Below are 24,731 nucleotides of genomic sequence, written 5' to 3'. Positions count from 1 at the left end.
GCGCCTGGCTGCGGCCGCTTTCAGGCGGGCGGAGGAGGGAGCTGAGAAGGGGGAGGGAGGTGGGAAAGGAGGGGTGTCGAGGGGGGCTGGAGGGAGTCATTTATGCAGAGCAGGCGCTGCTGCCATTGCCACTCACACTCCCCGCGCGCTGCTCGGAGCCGGAGGGAGCGCGAGGGAGCAAGCGAGCGCGCGCTCGGAGCCGGGGCGAGCAGAGGGGGCGCCCGGCCGCTGCTGCACCACCCCCGCCGGCCGCCTCCGCCTCGCTCCGGGGCCTGGGGAGGAGCGAGGGCGAGTCGCTGAGTCCCGGAGCCGAGCCCGGCGAGATCCAACTGCTGGAGGACGCCCGCCCCACTCAGCCGCCTCCTGCACCCGAGCCAAGGAGCTCCCGCCGACCGCCTTGCTGGCCGGAGAGCGGGGGAGCACTGGTCCCCGCAGCCCCAGGGATGGTCTAGGGGCCAGAGAGAGGCTCGCTGCTGTGATCCCAACCCGAGCTCACCGCCTCCTGCTGATCGCCCAAGGCTTCGAGCCGCAGCAGCCGGGGGCTGCGCGCCGGGGCGGCCCAGGCCAGAGAAGTTAGTTGTACGGCCGCTTAGTGCGCGGAGCGAGCAAAGAGGGAACGAGCGAGGGAGGCAGCGAGGCGCCGGGACCATGGGCTGGAGGAGCCGCTGCTGCTGCCCGGGACGGCTGGACCTGCTGTGCGTGCTGGCGCTGCTCGGGGGCTGCCTGCTCCCTGTTTGCCGGACGCGCGTCTACACCAACCACTGGGCGGTCAAAATCGCCGGCGGCTTTCCAGAAGCCAACCGCATCGCCAGCAAGTACGGATTCATCAACATTGGACAGGTAATGACCGGCTGGCCCGGCCCTTGGCCCTGGAAGTTGCTGGCGAGGAGGTGCCTGCGGCCCTGCGCTTCTCGCCCCTTCCCTGTCGGCCCCCCTTTTCCAGATGTGCTTTTGCAGCTGTTACCCAAACTCGTGGGCGATGCGGGCGCGCTCTCTGTTCCTCTCTCTCTCACACACACACGCACACACACTCCCCAAAGTTACTGGGGTTTATTTTGTTTTATTGCAAGCCACGCGGGACAGGTAGAGTCTCTGGAAAAATCCGGAGTGTGCCTGCTCGCGTGGTTGTTGCAAACTCGACCTGGGACCTTTTGGCCTAGGAAGACGAGGAGCACTAGTAGCCTGAGGAAAAGTCTTGGCGCGTGGCGGTGAGGAGAGGGGGAAATTAGCTCTTTTGGGGGCGCAGGGAGTGAGACCCCCCGGAACCCGCTACTTGGGTGGGGGGAGGCTGGATAAGGAGGAGAGAAGAGGGGAAGGCGGAGAAGCCTTCCTGCTCCTACCTGAATTTAGCCCAGAAAGAAGTTTCATCTTCTTGGGCGAGAGAACCGCTGGGCTCTGGAGGCGCGTAGACTGGAGCTGGAGGGGAGGAGGGACGCGGAGAGTGAGGCAAGAAGGGTCAGACCCGGCGTCAGCGCAGACGTGGGGAGAGACCTTCCAGCTCCCTCGCCTGCTTGGATCCAGACCTGCTTGGGAATTCCCGGAAGGGGGTCGGAGCGAGAGGTGGGAAACTTCCGAGCTCCTCTGCCCGGAAAAGCCGCGAGTCCTGGGGCCGGACGTGCGGGGCGGAGAGGCGGCGCCGTGGGGCGAATTGGTCCGGCAGCTGGGCGCGGGATTTTTGTAGGGTACCGCTTAAGGGCTCTCCAGACAGCTGCCCTGTTTAGGGGGGGGAAATGCCAATAAATTGAAGTGATGTTATGGGAATGATTAGAAGAGCAATTTGGAGGTTCCTCTGGGCTTCCTAGGCTTCCTCCTTCTCCTCCCCTTGAGATTCCTCACCCCATACCCCTGCGAGAAATGGAGTGGAGAGGACTGTGTAAGCGGGTCTCAGAAAGTGATCCTCACTCTTACACCTCTTCTTTCCGGGCTGGCACGAGCAGGGGGTCCTGGCCAGACTCAGGCGAGACCCCGCTGGGGATGGGAGGCGTAGGTGATGGCGGGGTGCCCTAGCAGCAGGCGCTCTCCTGGTGCGGAGAGACGCGGGAAGGGCCGGAGCCCGCGCCCTGCGCGCCCTGCGCGCCCTGCGGGGGTGCAGGGAGAGAAAGGGGCTGGCTGGTGCCGCTGGAGCGAGAGAACACAGACGGTTTCTGATGCTACTGCGCGCCACGTCCCGGAACGCGAGCCTTGGAGCTCGGGTCCGGGAGAAGCTCGGGAACTCCCACCCCATCCTCACCCCCTCCGCCTGGGATACGCGGCACTGGGATGTTGTCGCTGCGTCTGCCAAGGCAGCGGAGGAACTGGGCAGGGTTGGGAAGAGCGAGAGCGCGAAGTCTTGCTCTTTGCCGGCACAGAGGGAGGGCATGTTCCAGAAGAGCCGGTCCTGTGGAGGACTGAGACCAGGGCAAGGGGCACGGGCGGTATTTTCTTTCTCCAGGAAGGAAGTAAGGGAAGCCAGCCAGATTTTGCTGCCTGAGTGCCTGTCACCAGCAGAAGAGTTCTTCTAATAGCTTGTTAGGAGTCTGTCGTTGCTAGGTGCAGTCGAGTTGGTTCTGACTCATAGCGACCCTATGTATAACAGAAAGAAACACTGTCCAGTCCTGTTAGGAGTCTACTACCTTTTTTTTTTTTTTTCTGGAAGAAACACTGAGGCTATTCTCGTCTTTTCTACCATAAGCTTAAAGTTGCATTGCCCCAGTAAGGTAACTGGGAAGGCTAACACTGAAAGTAATACTGTTAATCTTTCCAAGCCACATCTCTCAGTTCCCAAACCACAACTCTCGGTTTCAGCTGACATTGAGCATCTCCTAGGAGCCAGGCATATTTGGAAGAATAAATTCTTGAACGTTCACTTTTTTCTTAATCCTCAAACCAACCTCATTTGATAGATATTACTTTATATACAGCAGATGAGGAAACCAAGACTTTTGAGAAGCTAAGTGACCTACCCACACAGGGTCATCCAGTGAGATAGTGGCAGCTATGATTCAGACCTAGGGCTCTCTGGTCCAGGTCCACTGCCCAGGGGACCCTGCCTTTTAGGAAATCCTTCTGTCCTTTGGCAGGGGTGGGAGGAATAAAGTAAAATCCCCATTTCCTTGAATTCTGGGTTAGTGGCTTAGTAGACTAGAAACAAACATCTGGTCTTAATTCACAGATATTAGTTCAAACAGACCTGGACTTCTTGAATCTAAGAAGCTTCACGACTGGCAAGGGTAGAAACACCTGTATCTTTTCGAACTCATTGAATAGAACGTAGATATTGCAAAACCTGGCATAGTGAGGGATGAGAAATTGTCGCCAAATCCGCTTTTGAACAGGCAGACATTGCAATATCTTGCAGCTGTGTCTGACTTTTTTCAAAAAGCCTGAAAACGAAGGTCCTTGGCATTTCATTAAAGAAGTTTGAATGTTTACATACAAATAGCACCAAACACTATTTATTGTGGTTTTTACAACACTGATGAGGAAATTTAGTGCTTATCAAGTTTTCAGAGGAGTCCTGGGCTGATGCTATAACCAGCTTAGAGAGATCAGCTATTCTTACAGTGTAAAGCATTTCCTCTGTAGATCAAAGGAGTGTAACCCTATTCTAAGTCTTTGGAGTGGTAAATTCAGTTCGCACGTGCAGTATCATTGCATTGTAAGGGCCAAAAGTATTTCTCATTCATCCTTTTACTGCACTGACCTTTTAGCACTTTAGACATCCTTTTGTTAGTCCTTCTTTCCAACAGTAAACCAGCTGTAGTTCAGTTGAGGGTAGAAAGTAATTTGGGAATGTTGTGGCTCAGAAGCTTCTCTGTTTTTTACTCTTTTGGTCTTGGGGTCCCACCTCGTGTTACAAATTGGTACTGAAACTTGTTATTTCCAAAGTCATTTAATATTCTGGCAGTATTTTTGATATCTTAAAAATTCAAGGTAAATTTTCACCACAGTAAAGATATAGTTTTAACCATCTACTTAGAATATTAATTTAGTATTTTTTTATAGCATCTTAGCACTTAAAAGTCACCAGAGGTAATATTCGTGGCCTGGAGATTTCTGTAGAAAAGTATAAGCATGCCTCTTCTGTTCATGAGAGATAGGATGTGCAGAATAATGCAAGAAAGCAAACATGCAAAAAGGATATGCCTGACTTCCTAGGAAGGAACAGTAATGAGGGTTTTTTTGCCTTTGGTTATAGAGATAACGTTGTGTTTTGGTAGGTCTTCACACAATGTTTATAGTTTGTGAGTGGTTATGCCTTGAAAGTCAGGAATGGTACCTAATCATTATTATTAGTGGTAGTTGTCAGTAGCGGGCATATTTTTCTTGGTATTAGGGTCGATGGTAGAGTGCCTTGACTACAAGCACTCTTGGATCTAGTTTGACCAGCTCCTGCCGGTTGGCCAAGGTAGGCGTGCATGGCTTTTAGCTTGCCCTGGGATCAAACAAGAGGCCTTGGTCTCACTAATCTTATGTTTTGACCCTTCATGCTAACAATCTCTTGGTTATAGGAATGACAAAAAGCAACAAGACCTGAGGTAATGTTCGTTAATTGTGAACCTGTGTTTGGACTACATTTTCTACAAACCAGAAGGAAGGAAGAAAGTCTCCTGTGACTAGATTGTTTGCAATGTGCAATGGCTGTATTTATCCTTCTGTGAGTTGCTAATCCTTGATTCCAGCTCCAAGGTAGCAAAAATCCTTTCCCAAGACACGTAACTTATCTTAAACAAGACTCCAGAAGGATAAAGCTAGTTGCAAGCAACACTGGGGGAATATTTAACCTGGAGCCCCTACTGCAAGCATTTGGACTTGGAAAGTCTGGAGATGCCACTTGCACGATCTGTGAAGTCACTGAACTTAAACAGCGCCCCTGTTCCTTCATCTGTAACGTGAGAAATCTCTAAATAATAGCGTGAGTTAATTATGCATTGCTCAGCACATAGGTAGCCTTACAGAGAAGGTTTGTTGAATCTGAGTCTGAGGAGAAAGGCTGAAATAGATGAGATTCAAACTTTACTTAGATATGGGGAAAGGGAGATGTATTTTTAAGATGGAAGATGCAAATATGAAAATAAGGAAAATAAACTTAATGACTGAGTTAGTAGAGCCAAATCAGAGCTTTGTAGATTGCGAAAATGGTTTTCCATTTCAACTAACAACTAAAAATACTTTTATGTTGGATTCTAAATGAATAATGGCTAACTTTCCATGGCAGTGCTCTCTTCTCATGTTGATCATTAAATATTATGAGATAAGCTTAGGGAGGTGGGAGAAAGGGAAGAAACATATCTGAAGACTATTTTATGAAGCATCTTACCTGGGTAAATTATGTTAAATCAAGTTTGAATTTTTATATTTTGTCTAATTCTGAATATAATTTGTATGAGTAAATTAGAAGATGCATTTTCCAAATGAATGGGAAGAGATTCTTCAATAGGAAGAGCCTCGCTGTGTCTTGAGAGCCTCCCACTCTGCCAATAAATTTTGACCTATGAGTAATGAAGGATACTTGCAATGTTGATAAACAGGGGAGAAAGAGGGGAGGTGGATTCTGGATGATTGTGGGTGGTATTTGAAATAGGGGATGTGACTAGTCTAATGGGAGTGGACCATCTTCCCATAGTAAGTTCTTAGTTTGTAAACAGAAAAGTACATTGATTTAGAAGTCCCAGGTTGATCTGTGTAGGATAATTTGGCTTAAAGAGCAGCTCTTTAAGCTCAAGAACTTCAGCTCTGATCTCAGCTAAGCACTCTCAAATGCGTATTTCTTATCACAAAAGGAAAATGGAGGGGGAGGAGGGGATCCTTTACTGGAAAAAGCCATTCGGAATGCATGCCCTCATGTTGGTGAGTCTGTTGCATTAACCTCATAGACTGGAATGGCTGGTATATGGCTATGGAGTTTTTTTTTTTTTTTTTTTTTAGTTAAGAGGAAACCCTGGTGGTGTAGGGGTTAAGTGCTGCAGCTGCTAACCAAAAGGTTGGCAGGTCGAATCCGCCAGGCACTCCTTGGAAACTCTACGGGGCAGTTCTACTCTGTCCCATAGGGTCAATATGAGTCCACTTGGAGGCAATGGGTTTTTGGTTTCTTCGCAATGAAAAACTGCATTTTTGTGAGCCCAGAGGAAGCTGAGTTTGCCTTATCACTATCTTTCTTGGGCTTATAGCCAGAGACCCTATCCTTAAAGGTCAGCCAGAGAAGCAGGGTAGTGCGCTGAGAAAGTTTCCAGCAGTGATTCCTTGGCTGAAGGAAGGAGTCTTGACCCCAGAGATATCCCCTGCGTAGGGAGGGGTATTTGCTGCCTTGTCCATTCAAGTTGTATGAAGCTGTCTAGATTTTCTCCAAGCCTGAAGTATCCATAGGTATGGCTCTTGGAACTTCATCACTCAGTCAACTCAGGTTGGCTTCAGTGATGAGATGAAGCCAACTTTGGCTTCTTGGTTGGTGACAATGAATGCTTGTGAATATTCATGCACACTATATATCTTTGGTGCGTGTGAATGTCCACAAGCATTCATGTTTTTGTATTTTATGATATTTATTTATATATAGTAACATAAAAATAGAAATGTTTTTATTTTTTATCAAAATAATATATGCACATCATTTAGAGTGAAATTATCCATGCAACATCCTCAGTAGTTTTGGTAGATTTCACCTCTGCCTCTATGGATACCAAAGAGGGTCAATCAGTGCAAATAATCTCTTCAGTTTGGGGTAATCCTGGGAGGAAAATGAGACCAAAGGAAAGAAGACTAGGAATCAGAAGGTTTGAATGAAATTCCTGGATCTTTCTTTTTTATGAACCAACCTGATCCTTATTTCCTTCTTTTTCAAACAAAGGACTGTAATACCTGCTACATCCACTGATATTGTTGCTGTGTCAGGTGCCCACGTAATGAAAATGAATATAAAAATCAAGGCACATGAAGCATTACATGATCTCTAAGGCTACCAAAGAGATGCAGAGACTGCAAAGGAAAATAAGAGAATGCTGTGGTTAATGGGGGTTTCTGTAATGGAGCAGCTTACAATTTTCCTAATTTTTTTGAGTGCCTATGGAGATTTAAGGGAGGATGAAATGGAGGAGAAGGGAAAACCAAAAAGCCCATTGCTGCCTTCCAATTCATAGTGATCACATAGGACAGAGTAGAACTGCCCCATGGGGTTTCCAGTGAGTGGCTGGTAGATTCGAACTGCTGACCTTTTGGTTCATGGCTGTAGCTCTTAACCACTGCACCACCAGGGCTCCTAGGGGGAGAAGGGGGAAGGAGGAAATTCAGTGCTTTGTCTGATTCTTCTGTAAGAGGGGAGTGATAGCTACGCTTCCCTGGGAGCCACAGAAGGAGGTGTGAGGCTGGGGCAACTGACTAGAAAATCAGCCAGCTAGGGCTCCCCATCTTCTGGTTGGCCAGCTTGGTTTATGGTACACATACCATATGGTGGTTGCAAGATTTTTTATTTAAAGAATCAAAATGTATTTTTGATTTGACTTGAATGTGAGTAGGTATAGGGGAGTGGTGGGAAATAAAATTGAAATATAGATAGGCCCATAAGGAATAGGACTCTTTAGGGGCAAGTGTCAAAAACCCAACTCATACTGCTTAAATAAAACTAACAATCAGATACAGAAACAAGGACTTTATTGGTTTAAACAGATTCAGTTATAACTGCCCTTATGCACAGTTCTAAAAACAGAGAGCTGAACCCTTTTTTCAACCAAACCTTACCTGATTTGCATTTTCTTTGTGGCAAAACCTATCCTGACCTAAACTGACATGAAGTTATTCATAGTCTTTATTTTACTTAATTAGGGCATTAATTTGTTTTGTTGCAGAAATATTAATGAGTTTGATTACAGGGATGTTATCCTTAAACCAGGTATACTCCAGTATATACCCCATTTTACTTTTCTCAGATCTGAAGAATTCTGAAACACATCTAGATCGAAGAATTTCAGAAAGTGCTCATGAGTTTGTCCAGCTGAAAAGCCAGGGGTAATGCCAGGCATCTATTTCCTCAGTTTCATTTTTAGGCTGATAAGGTGGTTAAGGAACTCGGCTGCTAACCAAAAGGTCAGCATTTGAATCTACCAGCCGCTCCTTGGAAACCCTGTGGGACAGTTCTACTCTGTCCTATAGGGTCGCTATGAGTCAGATTGTAAGAGAAGTATTAAAACATTACACGAGCCTGAACTTTGGAGGAACGATCTGCTCCCATGTAGAGAAAAAAAAACAAACCCATTGCTGTGGAGTCTATTCCAATTCATATTGACCCTATAGGATACAGTAGAACTGCCCCATAGAAGATGTCAACAGTATCATGTAGGATAAAAAGCTTTATTGAAGGCCTTTGAGAAGGAGAGACACCATAACTTATTGATTCAACAAACCTGAGAGTGTACCAGGTAATGCAGAGATTTAAAAAAAATTTTTTTTACCCATAACTATTGTGGTGCAGTGGTTAAGCACTTGGCTGCTAACTGAAAGATCGGCATTCAAACCCACCAGCTGCTCCTCAGAAGAAAGATATGGCACTCAGCTTCTGTAAAGATTTACAGCCTGGGAAGCCCTATGGGACAGTTCTACTCTGCCCTATAGGGTCACTACGAGTTGGAATCAATGGCATTGGGTTTGGTTGGGTTGTCATTAAGACAAAAACTAATGGAGGCGTGGGTAGTATAGCAGTGTACTGTAGTGTAGTCATGTGGGAGGAGTCCTCTGGGGCCCTGTGCATAATGAACTAGAGGAGACAGAGAGACTGGTGCATTAGTAAAGGTTATTGGTCATAAAGCTAGAAGCTGCTAGAATGAAAACAGAATAGATTTAGAAGTTCTTATAGCCATGGACTCAAGAGGATTTGATAACTAAATGGAAGTCGAGATGAGGAGGAGGGAGAAGCTGAAGATGACTGCAAGGTTTATAGCTTTGGGATAGGGAGAATGGTAAACTCTTTTGCAGAATTAAGAACAATTTTGGGAACCAAAAGATGTTAGCTTTATAGTTTTGTTGGTAGATAGAGGAGCCCTGGTGGTGTGGTGGTTAAGAGCTTGGCTGCTAACCAAAGGGTCAGTAGTTCCAATCCACCGGCCACTCCTTGGAAACTCTATGGGGCAGTTCTGCTCTGCCCTGTAGGGTCAATATGAGATGGAATCAAGTTGATGTCAATGGGTTTGGTTTGGTTTTGGTTTTGGTAGATAGAAGAACATGCCCGGTAGAAATATTCAGTAGGTAGAAGAGAATATAGGACTCAGAAGAAGTAAAGAATGACACCTATTCACCATAAGTGAAGCTATGGAGGTATACAGGATTGCTAAGAAATGAAGCATGGAAAGAGACAAGGGCTGAGAATAGAACCTAGAGAAGTGTCTCCACTTAGGGAGAAGGGAGTAGATGAAAGAGACAGGAGGCCGCGAAGATGCAGAGTCAGAGAAAGGTGCCCCCTTTAGAGGGTGTGCAACAGTATGAAGGGCTATAGAGAGAATCCAGGAGGATGAGAGCTGAAATATGGCTTTAGGATTTGGTAATGAGGCCACTAGCGCTCTTATTGCTAAGCCTTGATCAAATAGTGGAGTGGAAGTTAGGGATGTGGGCAGTAGAGGAAGTGAGTACAAAAGCTTGCCCATGAAAGGCAGAAATGATGGAATTAGGAGTTGTGGGGTAGCGGGGTTAAAGGGAGACCAGGTAAGGGTTGTTGTTAGTTGCGTCAAGTCGATTCCTACTCATGGCAACCCCACATGTTACAGAGTAGAACTGCTCCACGGGATTTTCTTGACTGTAGTCTTAACAAAAGCAGATTGCCAGACCTTTTCTTCTGCAGTGCCGCTGGGTGGGTTCGAACTGCCAAACTTTAGGTTAGCAGTTGAGCATGAACTGTTTGCACCACTCAGGGATCTTCCTGGTAAGGGAGACCTGGATATACTTATCGGTCAGCAAAAGGAAAGAGCTCATGGAAAGGAACAGGGTGATGGTAACAGAAATGAGTGGACGGACTGAGAGCCTCTCGGGATGGCCCTTCCCCCTCTGCAAATCAGAACTAGCTGTTCTGTTCTTTCCATTTCTGCACTACATTATTCCTTTCTCAGCAACATGAGTTACATTATTAAATTAGGAAAACACAGAAATGTTTAGAGAAAACAAGAGAAGCCTTTTGCAAGCCTACTGTTAACATTTGGTGTGTTTCCTTGCTTTCTTTTTTTGCACATCTGCTTCTGTCTGTCTACTCAACCTACCTCCTCTTCCTTGTCAACATGCTGGGGTAGTTAAGATCATAGGTCTTGAATCAAAAGAGTTTGAATCCAAACTCAGCTACTTCTTAGCTGGAGGAATCCGAGGCAAGCTTCTTAAGTGCTCTGTGCCTTAGTTTCCTTATCTGTGAAAGGGCTATAATAATAGTACTTACCTCATATGATTGTTCTGAGGAATAGTTAGAATAGTACCTGGCACCTACTAAGTACCCAGTAATTTTCAGTTATTGTGTCTTGAAGGTCCCTGGGTGGCACAGATGGTTTGCCCTTGACTACTAACCTAAAGGTTGCTCGTTCAAACCCACCCTGCGGTGCTGCAGAGAGAAGAGGCTGCCAATCTGCTTCAATAAAGATCACAGCCAAGAAACACTATGGAGCAGTTCTACTCTGGAATAGATGGGGGTTGCCATGAATCGGAATTAGACTTGATGGCAAAGGGTTTGGTTTTTGATATTATACCTTGAGTGGTAGTTGCTGTTTTCTTTTTTTGACTAAACTATGATCAGTTTGTATATACTGTTTTCACTTAGCATTATATCGTGAACTTTTTTTCAATGTTACTAAATAATTTTAGAAAATGTTAATGGTTCCGTAATTGAGGGAACCATGTTATGTTACAATTAATGTGGCTGTGCTAATTTGCCAGGGACAGTTGGTTTATGCCTGTGGTAAATCAGTTCACCTCAATTAATTATTTTTAATTCCCCTTTCACTCTCAAACACGTCTGAGTTTGGGAGAGAAATAATATGCCCACCCTAATTGTATGTGTATTTGCATATGTGTGTGTGTAATTACATGTGTGTCCATCTAGTACCTGGCGAGCTCTTCAGCACCCAGCACAATGTCGGGGTGGCACAGGAGAAACACAGTGGGGACTTGGGACAGGAGGCATAAAATGCTTAATCTGTTGCTTTCGAGCCAATTCCGACTTATAGCAATCCTATAGGACAGAGTAGAACTGCCCCATAGAGTTTCCAAGGAGTGCCTGGTGGATTTGAACTGTCAACCTTCTAGTTAGCAGCCATAGCTCTTAACCACCATACCACCAGGGTTTCCAGTAAAGGGCTTAAGTAGAGAGGAATAGGTTTGGAAAGGAAGAGGAATATTGGTCCTCTGAGACTAAAGAAGAATGCAAGGTGGGTGGAGATACAGAGGAGTTTGATTTGGGGAGAGCCTGTAGGATGGCCTTGATCTCAGTCAGTTCAGAGGTGAAGGGCACCTGCAGAGACAGGGGGAGTGGGGTGAAATGGACATTAGGTGGTCCAGTGTTTTGGAATCACATTTTAAGGAAATTCTGATAAGAATCAATGATTAACGACTATGAGAAGAATTACCAAATAGCAGGGAGGTAATTTGCTGCTTGTGCATTGCTCAGTAAAAGTAGTAGTTAAATGAAGGAACGAATCGATGAACTAATCTGTATCACTTTGTGCTTTTTTTTTTTTACCAAAGCTCAGGAGCCTGAGATTAGAAAAGGAAAACACAAGGAGTTAGAATTCACCAGGACGAGACGGGAAAAAGAGAGACTGTGGGAAGCTAGGAGGAGCGTGATTCTTGAACGTAAGGGGAGGAGAATGATTCTTGAACACAAGGGGTACCATCTTTGAAATGATTGATTGCAGTATCCTAGCTGTGAGGAAGTTGGGGCCAAAATGGGACTGCTGCACCAAAAGAGGAGGGTGGGGTGTAGGAGGCTATAGTTCAAAAGGAAAAGGGAAGGCACATTTGCTAAGAGCTGTAAGAGTGGAAAGGTGGGAGGCATCTCAGGGTTGTCTTTTTTTTTTTTTTAATTGTACTTTAGATGAAAGTTTACAGAACAAACTGGCTTCTCATTAAACAATTGGTACACATTGGTTACCAACCCCACGACATGTCAACACTCTCCCTTCTTGACCATGGTTCCCTATCACCAGTTTTCCTGTCCCACCTTGCCTTCTAGTCCTTGTCCCTGGGCTGGTGTGCCCATTTAGTCTCATTTTGTTTTATGGGCCTGTCTAATCTTTGGCTGAAGGGTGAACCTCAGGAATGACTTCATTATTGAGCTAAAAGGGTGATGGGGGCCTGTACTCTCGGGGTTTCTCCAGTCTCTGTCAGGCCAGTAAGTCTGGTCTTTTTTTGTGAGTTAGAATTTTGTTCTACATTTTTCTCCAGCTCTGTCCTGGACCCTCTATTGTGATCCTTGTCAGAGCAGTCACTGGTGGTAGCTGGGCACCATCTTGTTGTGCTGGACTCAGTCTGCTGGAGGCTGTGGTAGTTGTGGTTCATTAGTTCTTTGAACTAATCTTTCTCTGGTGTCGTTGGTTTTCTTCATTCTCCCTTGCTCCCAACAGGGTGAGACCAGTGGTGTATCTTAGATGGCTGCTCACAAGCTTTTAAAACCGCAGATGCTACTCACCAAAGTAGAATGTAGAATATTTTCTTTATAAACTGTGTTATGCCAGTTGAGCTAGCTATTCCTCGAGACCATGGTCCCCAGGGGGTATTTTCTTTTTTTTTTTTTGGAAGCTATGAGTTGGAGCTATTCTATGTGATGATAAGGCCCCAGGTGGAATGTGCCGTATAGAGAACAAGAAAAGTCCAGTGGATTGGAAGGAATCAAGAAACTGAGACCAGGACAGGGAAAGGATGATCAGTTAGGGTAAGATGAAGATCCCAGGAGATTTGTGCTGGTATAACCACTGGTCAGATAAACATCAAGTTTGCCGCATACTTCAATTCTCCTTGGATAAATTTAGGTATTATCTCTACTTTACACATCTGTGTGCTATTATTTGCACTGCAGGGCCTATATCAACATAAGGAGTGAAGAAGACAGACACATAGGTGATTGCTTCCAACTCCCAAATGTACCTTCCCATATTTGATTTAAAAACTGAAGATTGGATTGGGCACTGTACACAGAGGAAACAGGGTAAACAAAGAACGTGAAACCAGAAATATATTTTTGGAAGATTTTTAAATGGTGTATCCTATGTCACATTTTAGATTTACCTCTGCCTTATGTAAAAAAAAAAAATTTTTTTTTGTTGTAACAGAGCCTACTTTCTGTCTCTGTGTTATAATAATCATAATTTGCATTTATTCAGCACTCATCATGTATTTTGCCCTTTACATACATTATTTTATCTAACACAGCAAAGCTATATTCTGAAGACATCTTTATGTATTCTTCACTTAAACTTCACTGCCTTACAGAAATACAGTTATTTTAAAATACATTTTTTAAAAATTATTTATAGATTGCTCTCTTTAGTATATCACATTTCTTAGGTTGCTCTAATAATATTGATCTTGTTTATATTTGTATGTTAATCTGATTGTTAATTTAGGATTAGCATCACAAAGGAAGGATTAAGTTTCTATTTTAATCTTCTACGTGTTATCTAGGACCGTGGTGGCGCAGTGGTTAAGTGCTTGGCTGCTAACCAAAAGGTCGGCAGTTCAAATCCACCAGCCGCTCCTTCGAAACCCTATGAGGCAGTTCTACTCTGTTCTGTAGGGTCACGATGAGTCAATCTGCTCGTTGGCACCAGCTCTTTTTTTTTTTTTTTTTTTTTGGTTTGTATTATCTAAGAGGTTAATTCTATCCTGGGAAAATTACATTTTGGATACCATGCCAGCACTGGAATTAGTTAAGATTTATTAAAAAATGAGTCTTTCCCTGATGCCTTTCCCAGTCTGGTGAAACTGTTTTATATATTATATATACCATATATGTGTGTGTGTGTACATATGTACGTATATATGTATTTGTAGTAAGTACTTAAGGCCTGATATTTATGTAATCAGTAGTTAAGGTCTGGTATTTTTCTATGCTGAGAAGCTCTTACAGCTGTAAAAATATACCAGTTCTCTCCATATCAGTGTTCCCAGGCTTGTACCTTGTTTTCTCAAGTTGAAGTTTCTCAACCAAAATAAAACGGGGCAGTGCTCATCTAGTTTGAATACAGTGCAGGGAGAGACGGTGATCCCAGGGCCTGTAATCATGTCAGAAAATACCCGTAACTATACCACTGCTTACTCATCCTGAGCCTATCCTAGTTGAAGTTAACTAACATTTGTGTGTGCGTGTGACCTCATTCTTCGGTTCCGAAGTTTTTCAAAAGAAAACACAATTGTAGACCACTCAGGACTTATAACAGGCTAACTTCCAGCAAAATCTCTTTTCTCTTAATTTTTTTTAACCGCGTTGGTGTCTTTCTATGTGGTCAGTTCCCAAGGGCTGGTTTATGAAATGCTGCATTCTTTGACTCACCCTGTAAGGATGGCATTGCTTCTGGGCTGTTCTGACATTACTCAGAGCCAGTGAACAAACTTTAAGGCTGCAGGCAGGTGACTTGAGTTTCTGTCTACTTCTAGCCCTACTACCATTTTGCCATACTTAAGAGCTGTTTATGGGCTTTCTCTGCCATAAAGAATTAGTCCTGTTCATTCTTTTATTTACAAAATAGTTATTAAAAGATATCATCAAGAAAGTGAAAAGACAACTCACGGAATGGGAGAAAATATTTGCAAATCATATCTGATCAGGGGCTTGTATCCAGAATATGTACAGAATTCTTACAACTCAATAAAAAGACAAATAGCTCAATTAAAAAATAGGCATTTCATAAAAGGATCTGAACAGATATTTCTCCAAAGAAGATACACAAATGGCCAATAAATATGTGAAAAGGTGCCTCACCTCGTTAGCCCTTAAGGAAGTGCTAATCAAAACCACAATCAGACACTAGTCCACACCCATCACCACCAACACCACCCGTTGCCATCGAGTTGATTTCAAAGTATGTCAAAGCAGAACTGTGCTCCATAGGGTTTTCAGTGCCTGATTTTTTGTAAGCAGATCACCAGGCCTTTCTTCAGAGGTGTTTCTGGGTGGACTCGAACTGCCAACTTCTTGGCTAGCAGCCTAACGTGTTAACTGTTCATACCACCCAGGAACTCCTCACACCTACTAGGATGGTTATAAAGACAGATCATAACAAGCATTGGCAAGGATGTGGAGAAATTGGAGCCTACACACACTCTTAGTGCGAATGTAAAAATGGTGTAGCCACTTTGGGAAAGAGTCTTGCAGTTCATCAGAGGTTAAACCGAGAGTTACCATAACCCATTGCTGTCGAGTCAACCTCGACTCATCGCAGTGCTATAGTGGGGATGTGAAAATGGTGTAGCCGCTGTGAAAAAGAGTCTGGCAGTTCCTCAAAAGTTTAATTGTAGAGTTACCATATAACCCAATAATTCCAAGAGAAATGAAAACATATGTCCACACAAAAAAATTGTACGCAAATGCCCATAGCAGCATTATAGAAGCATCCCAAATGTTAACTGACTGATGAATGGATAAACAAATATGGCATTGTCCATGCAATGGAGTATTGTTCAGCAATAAAAAGGAATGAAGTACTGATATTTTGCTACAACACGTAAAAACCTTGAAAACGCTATGTTAAGTGAAAGAAACCAGTCACAAAGAACCTTATATGATTCTATTTTATGAGCTATCCAAAACAGGCAAATCTATAGAGACGGAAATTAAATTAGTGGTTATCTTGGAAACCCCGGTGATGTAGTGGTTAAGAGCTACGGCTGCTAACCAAAGGGTCAGCAGTTCGAATCCGCCAGGCACTCCTTGGAAACGCTATGGGGCAGCTCTACTCTGTCCTATAGGGTCACTATGAGTTGGAATCAATTTGATGGCGGCGAATTTGGTTTTGGAGGCTAGGGCTGGAGGGACTGGGGGGAAGTATTAAATGCTAATGGGTGCAGGGTGTCTTTTGGAGGTGATGAAAATGTTCTAAAATGTATTGTGGTAATTGTTTCACAATTCTGTGAATATCATTTAAAGCATTGAATTGCGTGCTTTAAATGAGTGAATTGTATGGTATGTGAATTTTATCTCAGCATAGCTGTTAAAAATAATTATTGAGTGCTTATTTTTCATCATCCATTCTAATAGACACAATACTACTGCATTTGTCTTAGAAAAGGCGTCTGCTCACCTTCAATAAGATATGGAGCTTATAGTTTGAAGAAACAAGCCATAAACCAGTAATGAAATGACTAAAACAATTTCAGATTATGATAAGAGCTGCTGGAAAACAAAACAGAGTAATAGAGTAAAAAGTAACCAAGGATGGGAGAACCCCTTCAGATAGGCTGGTCAGGAGGCTCAGTGAGGAAGAAGCACTTAAGGAGAAATCTGATTATTAAGAAGGTGGAGGTCTGGGGATGGTTTGAGGTCCAGGCAGAGGAAACTGCTAGTGCAAAGGCCCCAGAGGAACAGAAAGCAGGTCAGGTAAATGGAGCCGAGCTAATAGGGAAGACGTGGTCAAGCTTGAAGTTGGAGAGAGTGATCCTAAAGCTTACAGTATACCATTTCCATGTTCAAAAACCACCAGTACCTCTCATTTGCCTTTTGCATGAAAACATTCCTTCACTAGGTTTTTAAAGATCTCCACCTCAACAAAAACAACAAAAACCAGTTCTGTTGACTCCTACTTACGATGACCCCATGTATGTTAGAGTATGACTGTGCTCCATAGGGTTTCCATGGCTGATTTTTTGGAAATAGATTGCCAGGCCTTCTGAGGTACCTTTGGGTCCTAAAATACTTTTTCCATCATCTTTCCTACTCTTTCCTAATAATGCCACACTGAACTTCCTGTTGTTCACCACATAACACTCAGTGCTTTGCTGTTTCTGTGCCAATCGTTCCACCTGATCCGTTGCTTTTCTTGAAATCCTATCTCTTCTTGAAGGCACATCTCAAATATCATCTCTTTACCTTTATCTTGCTCTAGATATTTTTCACTTATTTAACTGCCATAGTAGTTTGTCCAAATTTCTTTTAAAGAATTTAGTATAGTTATGTTTTTCTTTCTTTTTTCCTCCTACTATGGGCACTTTATTGCTACTCTGTAGCAAATAGCATGGTATCTTGCCCAATGGAAGTAGCCAGTAAATATTGGTTGAATTATAAAGTATTTTATAAACAATGCAATATTTATAAAATAAAACTAAACACTGGAGAAAAATTACAAAAAAATTCTACTACCTAGTGAGTAAGGAAGGCTTCAGTGCACAGAACCTTTCATAAAGGAGTATGGTAAAAAGAAACAGTGATCTAGGACTAATGAGTCATCTGTGTGTGGATTTTAAAGTCCAGGGCTTCCTGGGAATTAGCCTAACCCTTATCTTTAAATGTTTCAGACCTTGGCACCATCAGCAAGGTCCTTCCTTCTGATTTGGACTTCATGAAAATTCTTAGCGTGAGAGTCACAGTACACGGTGTGATGGCCTCCACTTACAGCCAAGTCCTAGATTGTCTGCCCTAGAACTGGCATTGCTTCTCTGCAGATCCCAGGGAACCTGGAGGACCCAGTTGGCTGGGATAATCTCCCTGGGGGTGGCCGTGGAAGTCATGTGTCTGTCGGAGCAGTAGGACAAAGAGCAGAGAGTCCTCCCAAAGAAGGAACTGCTCAGTAGTTGGAAAGTCTCAGATCACAACCAAATTTTACTATATGTGGATGCAGTGAGAATAGCAAAAACAAGCAGTTTTTTTTCATGAAGGGTCCTAAAGCTCTGTTTAAAATTAGCGGTAGGATATTGTGATGGTCAAAGACTCATGGCAGAGCCCACTTGGATTGGCCATTTTGAAATTATATCTGCATGAGAGGAGAGATGGTAGACGTAAATTAAACCCTGCAGTTTAAGCTTTAAGGAGTAGCTTCAGAAATACCTCTGGTGATAGGAAACATCAAACTGAGGACAGTATCCATTGGTAATGACTCTTCTTAATTATAAAAGGAACATTCTCTTGATTGGGTTACATGGACAGTGGCCAGTCTTTTAATCAAGATGGTCTCCCTATCTGACCTCTTCACTTTTATCAGATCCAAGACTCAAATGACCGGTCCTTCAGTCTCAGACAGAGGGAAAAGTGAGTTGTGTTTTCTGGGTCAGATGAAAGGAAGATGGGAAAACTGTGTGTTCTTGTGGTGTACATGGTTCTATAGTACAACTGTTCCTTCCTTTCAATTCTGATGGGTTTACTAAGGCCTTTACTACTTTTTGTTTGGACTATAGCACCAGTCCTACCCTGACCCTGCCATTTTCCCCTTCAAATCCTACCATCTAAGGCAGATTAATTTTTTTCAAAATCCACTCTGTACAAAAAGCCTACACTTAAACAAAACAGAACAGAACTCTAAACATCATTCACCCTAAACATCTTGACATTCTTTGCACATGAACTGCCATGCCCTAGTCATGTATCTCTGCTCATATTATTTCCACCATCTAGTCACGCCAAGTCAAGCCAGTTGTCATTGAGTCGATTCTGACTCACGGAAATCCTGTGTGTCAAAGTAGAACTGTCCTTCATAGGGTTTTCAATGGCTGATTCTTTGGAAGTAGATCACCAGGACTTTTCTTCTGAAGTGCTCTCAATTGACTCAATCTGCCAACCTTTTGGTTAGCACCTGAACCCTTAACCGTTTTGCCTCATCCAGGAACTCCTCCCACTGTCTAGACATCCTCATTTCCTGGTCTCACTCATTCTACAAACTGCTTATTGCATCTGCAGATGAAACTGCTGTAGTGAAAACCTTCTTTGCTTAAACTCTCATTGAACCTTTTCTGCTTCTTTTTATTGGTATTCAACTTTTTCATCTTGTATTCACTTATACATATGTTTTATCTCCTTTGTTAGATGGTAATCTCTGCAAAGACAGGATTTCTGTCTGGTTCATCTTTGTATCCCACATGGCACCTGGAAGACTTTTCTGCAGTTAAAATGCCCTCAAACATTTTCTGAAATGGATGGATGGCTGTGAGCTGCAGCAGTCAGTATTACTGTTCACTGAATATTTTTGGTTCTCCTCCTGGATGTGTAAAAAGATAGTAAGATTGCATTTCCTTATTTTTGGTGTTAGGAGTGGCCATGTGGCTTCCTTTGGCCAATACAATGTGGGTAGAAGTGACCCATCTACCTTCTTAACAGCTGGTGTGTGGTTTGCTGTGATTGGTGTCTATTCTGGTGACTGGCCATCTTCTGGGTGGTCAATTCTCCATTAGTCTGGATCTTTGAAGGATATGATGAGCAGTGCTCTCAGCCAAACCACAATGGATGTGTGACATGAGCTGTAAATAAACCTTTGTTATTTTAAGCTACTGGGATTTGGGGGGTCTTTTCTTATCACAGTGGAACATTGCCTATCCTGACCAGTACAAAAGTACAATTTCAATAGCTTACTCCTTTCAACTTCATGCATACTACAGATTAAAATATGTGACAAAGGGGAAAACTGGGTTATGCGATACTCTGAATAAGAACTCTGTGACTTAATGGGCAGACCTCAGTGATCTCTAATACACATTTTGCTCATTCATCATACAATCTGGTTATGATGTTTCTGGGAAAAAAAAAATCTGAAACCAGATATTAGGTATTTGTAAACGTCATTCTGTTTAGAAGAGATTCGAATTTTCTAAAAGAAACCCTTAAGATCCTAGAGCTTAATTGCCCTCCAAACTGCTTCTCTGTCCTTACGATACATATTGTCTTTCCTGGTCTCTGGACAAGACTTGTTGCGTGAGTTCAGATGTATTCATTTAATGACGGGTAAGCAATTTTATAAAATGAAGGATTCTTTTCTTTTCCAGGAAGAAACTTAGTGTATTGCAGGTTGTCTTTTATTTTTCCCCACTGAATAAAAATAACATGTGAATGTTGTATCTTTTTAAAAAAGTGTTTGATAGAGAACTCGCTTTCTGCTTGCCAATAGCACTTGCTCGTGCCTTCTCTGAGGGCTGTGCTGTGCTTTCATAATTATGACACCCACTGCTGCGGAATCCACTTAAATTTGCTACCGCATTCCAATGGACATTATGCCTTAGTTGTTGGAGAACTGGCTTCACATACGTGTATCTGTGCACTCACTTATTTATGTGCTGTGGACACAGTGGAGAACATCTGAGATTTTAAATGTTATGACCTGGATTTCCAGTGGTTGAAATGAATCCAAAGCAGCAGATTTTTCTTCTTTCTTTGGCAAGATGGAACTGAAGCAACATGCAGTGATTTGGTTTGCCGATTTGCTATCTGTTAGAATCAGAATAACTTAAACGAGGAAATGAATGCATAATGTGAAAAATATTCCAAAGGTCACATGATCTGCAGACTTAGACAAGTGAAGCACCATGAAACAAGCTATTTTGAATAAATTTGAAATACTGTGTGTGAACATGTGGATCGTTATTATTATCATCACTAAAATGTCCTACAGACGGTCCCCAGATTACGAATGTGTTCCATTCGTAAACCTGTCTCTATGTTGAATTCGTACGTAAGTTGAAGCAGGTATGGTTCGTATCTAACGTCAGTTAGTCAGATGTTCGTCTTGGTATATAGTGTGCCTTTCTTTGCCTGAAAAAACATTAAAGAAACACTTTTGGATACACTAAAACATCTTTAACATAATAATATGGTATTAATAATAATAATGTTTTGATGCAGGGGTTGCTAAGTAGTGCCCATTTGTTATTACAAACCATTGTATGTACTTCAAATTTTTAATATAATAGGCTTTACAGGGGTTCATTCATAACTACGGGTTGTCCCAGACGTTCATAATCCAGAGACTGCCTGTGTTACCAAAGTAGTCAAAATGTTATTTCAAGGCCTCTGGAAGGGAGAGATTATGATAAACTGAGGAGGCCCTACTCCCACCTTCTAGGGTCTCACCTATGGAGGCCATCCCTGGCATTTATTAATTTCTTTCGTTTGTAAACACTTCTTCCTCACCATTCTTTCCATCAACATCCATTCCACATATTTTAGGATACCCGCACTATGCTAAGCACTGTAGTAAGCTCTAAAAATGGGACAATGTCCAAACATCCCAACCTTCTTGGAACTTGCATACTCATAGGAGGAGTGTATCAGCTTGCTTCAAAATAAATCATCCAAAACTCAGAGGCTTAACAATAAGCATTCTACTTATGAGTCTGTGTGTTAAGTAGTAGGTTCTGCAGTCAAGTGGTGGGACAGCTAGAGGCTGGCTGGTCTAGGATGCTTTCACTCACATGTCTGGTGGTTGGTCCTGGCTGTTGGTTTGGGCTATGGGTGTAACTGGCCATGTGTTTCTCATAGTCCAGAGACTAGCTTGGGCTTCTTCCCATAGTGACAAGAAGGTATCTCAGCAGTAAAAGAAAGGAAGCCTCAATGTGTAAGCCCTTCTCAAGTTTCTTCTTGTGTTGTATTTGCTAACATCCCGTAGGTCAAAACAAGCCATATAAACAAGCCCAGCTTCAAGGGATGGAGAAATAGACTTTAACTCTTGGAGGGTGATGGCATAAAAAATTTGTGGCCACATTTTGCAATCTACACAGGAAGACTGTTAATAAACAATTGAAGAGGAAACAAAAATATCTTGGTTGGTAAATGCTATGGATAAAAAGCAGAGAGAGGGAGGAGCAGAGAATGTCTGGATTTTTTTTTTTTTTTTCAGTTGTAAGCAGGATAGCTAAGGAAGTCTTCATGGAGAAGGTGATAGGAGCAAAGACCTAAAGATGGTGAGGGAATGAAATAATTCTTACAGCTATCTGGAGGAAGCACATTCTAGGAGAGGGAACAGCCAGTGCAAAGCCGAGCTTTGAGCCTGTTCATTCCTATTTGAACCCCTGCTGAGAATTTGCATTTCCACTCCCATATATACTGAATCAGAATCTACTTTTTAATAAGATCCCCCAGTGATTCTTACTTATAATAAATTTTGAGAACCACTCCTCTACTAGTGGTTCTCAGAATTGGTCCCTAACCAGCAGCATTAGCATCGCCTGGGAACTTGATAGAAATGCAAATTCTCAGCAGGGGAGCAGGGGTTCAAAGCCACCATAGTGCAAAGGCCCTAAAGGAAGAGAAGCTGGTATGTTGGAAGAATAGCAGGCAGACCAGTGATGCTGAGTGAGCAGGAGTGTGTTAGATGATGGGCCAGAAATGTAGTGGGGGGTTAGATGGGGATGTGGGGTAGATCCTGCAGGTCCTATATGTACTTCTTGTATTTTAATGTGCATGTAAATCACTTAGAGGTCTTGTTAAGATGCAGATTTTGATTTAGTGAGTCTTGAGTGGGGCCTCAGAATCTGTATTTCTGACAGGTTCCCAGGTGATGCTGGTCCTGGGATCACACTTTGTGGAGCAAGCTTGTTGGTCTTTGTAGACCATGTACGGTAAGGACCCTGTGTTTTCTCTAAATGAAGAAGGAGGCCTTTAGACAATTTTGAGCAGAGACATAGTAAGAGAAGGTAATTGTTTAGAATGTGTAAATACACACATACTACGGGAGCACGGAGACACCACGCGTTTAATGTAGAGAAGAACATTGTCTGAATTGAGCTTGCCATAGCTTCAATCATCTGCTTGTCCTTTCTGCTGCAGATCTGTTTTTTTCTTCTCTGTTGACAAAAAAGAAAGGACCCTATCTCTGGACACCCCCCACCCCCACCTTACTGCCATACAAGATCGATCCTGGAATGATCCTGCTTTCTCTCCTTGCAGTCACCCAAGTCCTGATTATTGGTGCTGCTCTTCCTCAGCCTTTTCTTTCCCTGATCCTCATCTCCGGTGCCCCAAGTGGCTCTCTATTCTGGCTCCACAGTCCAGTCACCTGGGACCCTTTAAAGATACCTTCAGAGATTCTGATTAATTAGGCTTGGGTGCTTGACCACGAATTGAAATATGGGTGCTTTGAACCCCCCCCAGCAGTACTGTGAAAGAAAGGCCTGGCAATCTGCTTCCTTAAACATTACACCAGGAAAACCCCATGGAGCTTAATTCTACTCTGTCACCATGATTCTGATTCGACTTGTTGGCAGTGAGTTTAGTTTTTTGTTTTTTTTTTTGGTTTGGGGTTTGGACATCAGTATTCTTAAAGTAAGGAGCCCTGGTGGCACAGTGGTTAAAGCAATTGACTGTTAACTGAAAGGTAGGCAGTTTGAAACCACCAGCGGCTCCACAGGAGAAAGATATGACTGTCCACTTTTGTAGAGATTTACAGCCTTGGAAACCCTATGGGATTGCTGTGAGTCGGAATTGACTCAGTGGCAGTGGGTTTGATTTTTTTTTTTTTAATTCTTAAAATATTACAGGTTATTCTATTAAGCAGCTAGGGTTGATAACAACCACTGTGTTTACCTCTTCCTCAACACCTAATATGATTGTTGGCTGTTCTTGAAGGACTCAGAACTTCTCTTTCCTTGAGGAATCCACTCTCCCTCCACTCTTTATTACCATCAAAGACTTGAATCATTAGCCCATTTTCAACCCGAGTGCATTTTGATGATTGTGGCCTCAGTAGTTAGATTTTGCTTCATTACAATCCATTTGCATTTTGGGGTGGGGTATAATCCTTCACAGTTACAAATACCTGAGTAAGTTTTTGTTGGTAATTAGTGTCACATATTTGTGTTTCTTTGTGTGATTGACACTGAAAATCCCTGTCCACATTACAAATCTTTAAACTCCAAGACCTTACACAAGGGAGAGGATACTAGGAATATGGGGTGGAAGATAATTTGGCTCTAGGTTTCGTATTTACACAGTATCTCCCATTGAGCTTATAGATAACCATTTCATAGTTGCCCTGGCTGGAATGAAAGACAATGTCCATTTGAAAACTTCTGTCCATGTCTCGATACCAGATCATACTGCTTACAGTACACGGAGAATTAATATATCTTGTACGTACTGAAAAAACTATCTGGTGAATAGCATAGTTGTATTTTGGTATTAGATGTAAACATTTAAATTAATACACATTTTGGCACCTATTTTATAATGGAGCCCTGGTGGCACAGTGGTTAAGACCTCAGCTGCTAACCCAAAGGTTGGCAGTTAAAATCCAGCAGGCATTGCTTGAAAACCCTGTCGGGAAGTTCTACTCTGTCATATAGGATCTATGAGTTGGAATTGACTCGATGACAATGGATTAGGTTTTGTTTTTATTTTATTTTATGATACACCAAAAAAGGCATTGCCATCGAGTAGATTCTGACTCATAGTGACACTACAGAGCAGAGTACAACTGCACTATAGAGTTTCCAAAGAGGGCCTGGTAGATTAGAACTGCCAACTTTTCTGTTAACATCTGTAGCACTTAACCACTGTGCCACCAGGTTTCCAAATACGCCAGGAGCCTCAACATAGTAGTGGCCTGGGTTCTGTCTCAACCTTCAAGAGGTCTTAAAGAACCCTGTGTGTGTGTGTGTGTGTGTGTGTGTGTGTGCGTGTGTGTGTTTTAATGCAGCCTGTATGTGTATAGGTCTTATTTAAGGGTCCTAACACCACCACCGCCACCACATCTGTTCTTTGAATGCTTTTTTTCTTTTCCTAATCAGAGTAGGAAATAGAGAAAAATGAAAAGCTGTGCAAAATATTATCTGCAAATTGTGTTCCAAATTTGCTGTATCATCATGTACCCTGAGTGACTTGCCTGTGC

General features: G+C 43.0%; 1 protein-coding gene across 2 annotated transcripts in view; it reads left to right on the top strand.

Moving 5' to 3' along the window:
• The first annotated feature begins 266 nt into the window (after positions 1-266).
• The window catches only part of PCSK5 (proprotein convertase subtilisin/kexin type 5), a 492,211-nt gene continuing 467,746 nt past the window's right edge, over positions 267-24,731 (top strand). For both annotated transcript variants that reach the window (XM_064291217.1, XM_064291216.1), the window contains exon 1: positions 267-840. In XM_064291217.1, the coding sequence (XP_064147287.1) occupies positions 649-840 (192 nt within the window). In that variant the 5' untranslated portion in view covers positions 267-648. The remainder of the gene's footprint in view (positions 841-24,731) is intronic.

Source organism: Loxodonta africana, chromosome 9, assembly GCF_030014295.1.
Source record: "Loxodonta africana isolate mLoxAfr1 chromosome 9, mLoxAfr1.hap2, whole genome shotgun sequence".
Taxonomy (NCBI): Eukaryota; Metazoa; Chordata; class Mammalia; order Proboscidea; family Elephantidae; genus Loxodonta; species Loxodonta africana.
Note: the sequence above shows the minus strand (reverse complement) of the source record. Positions and strands in the feature narration are given on the sequence as shown.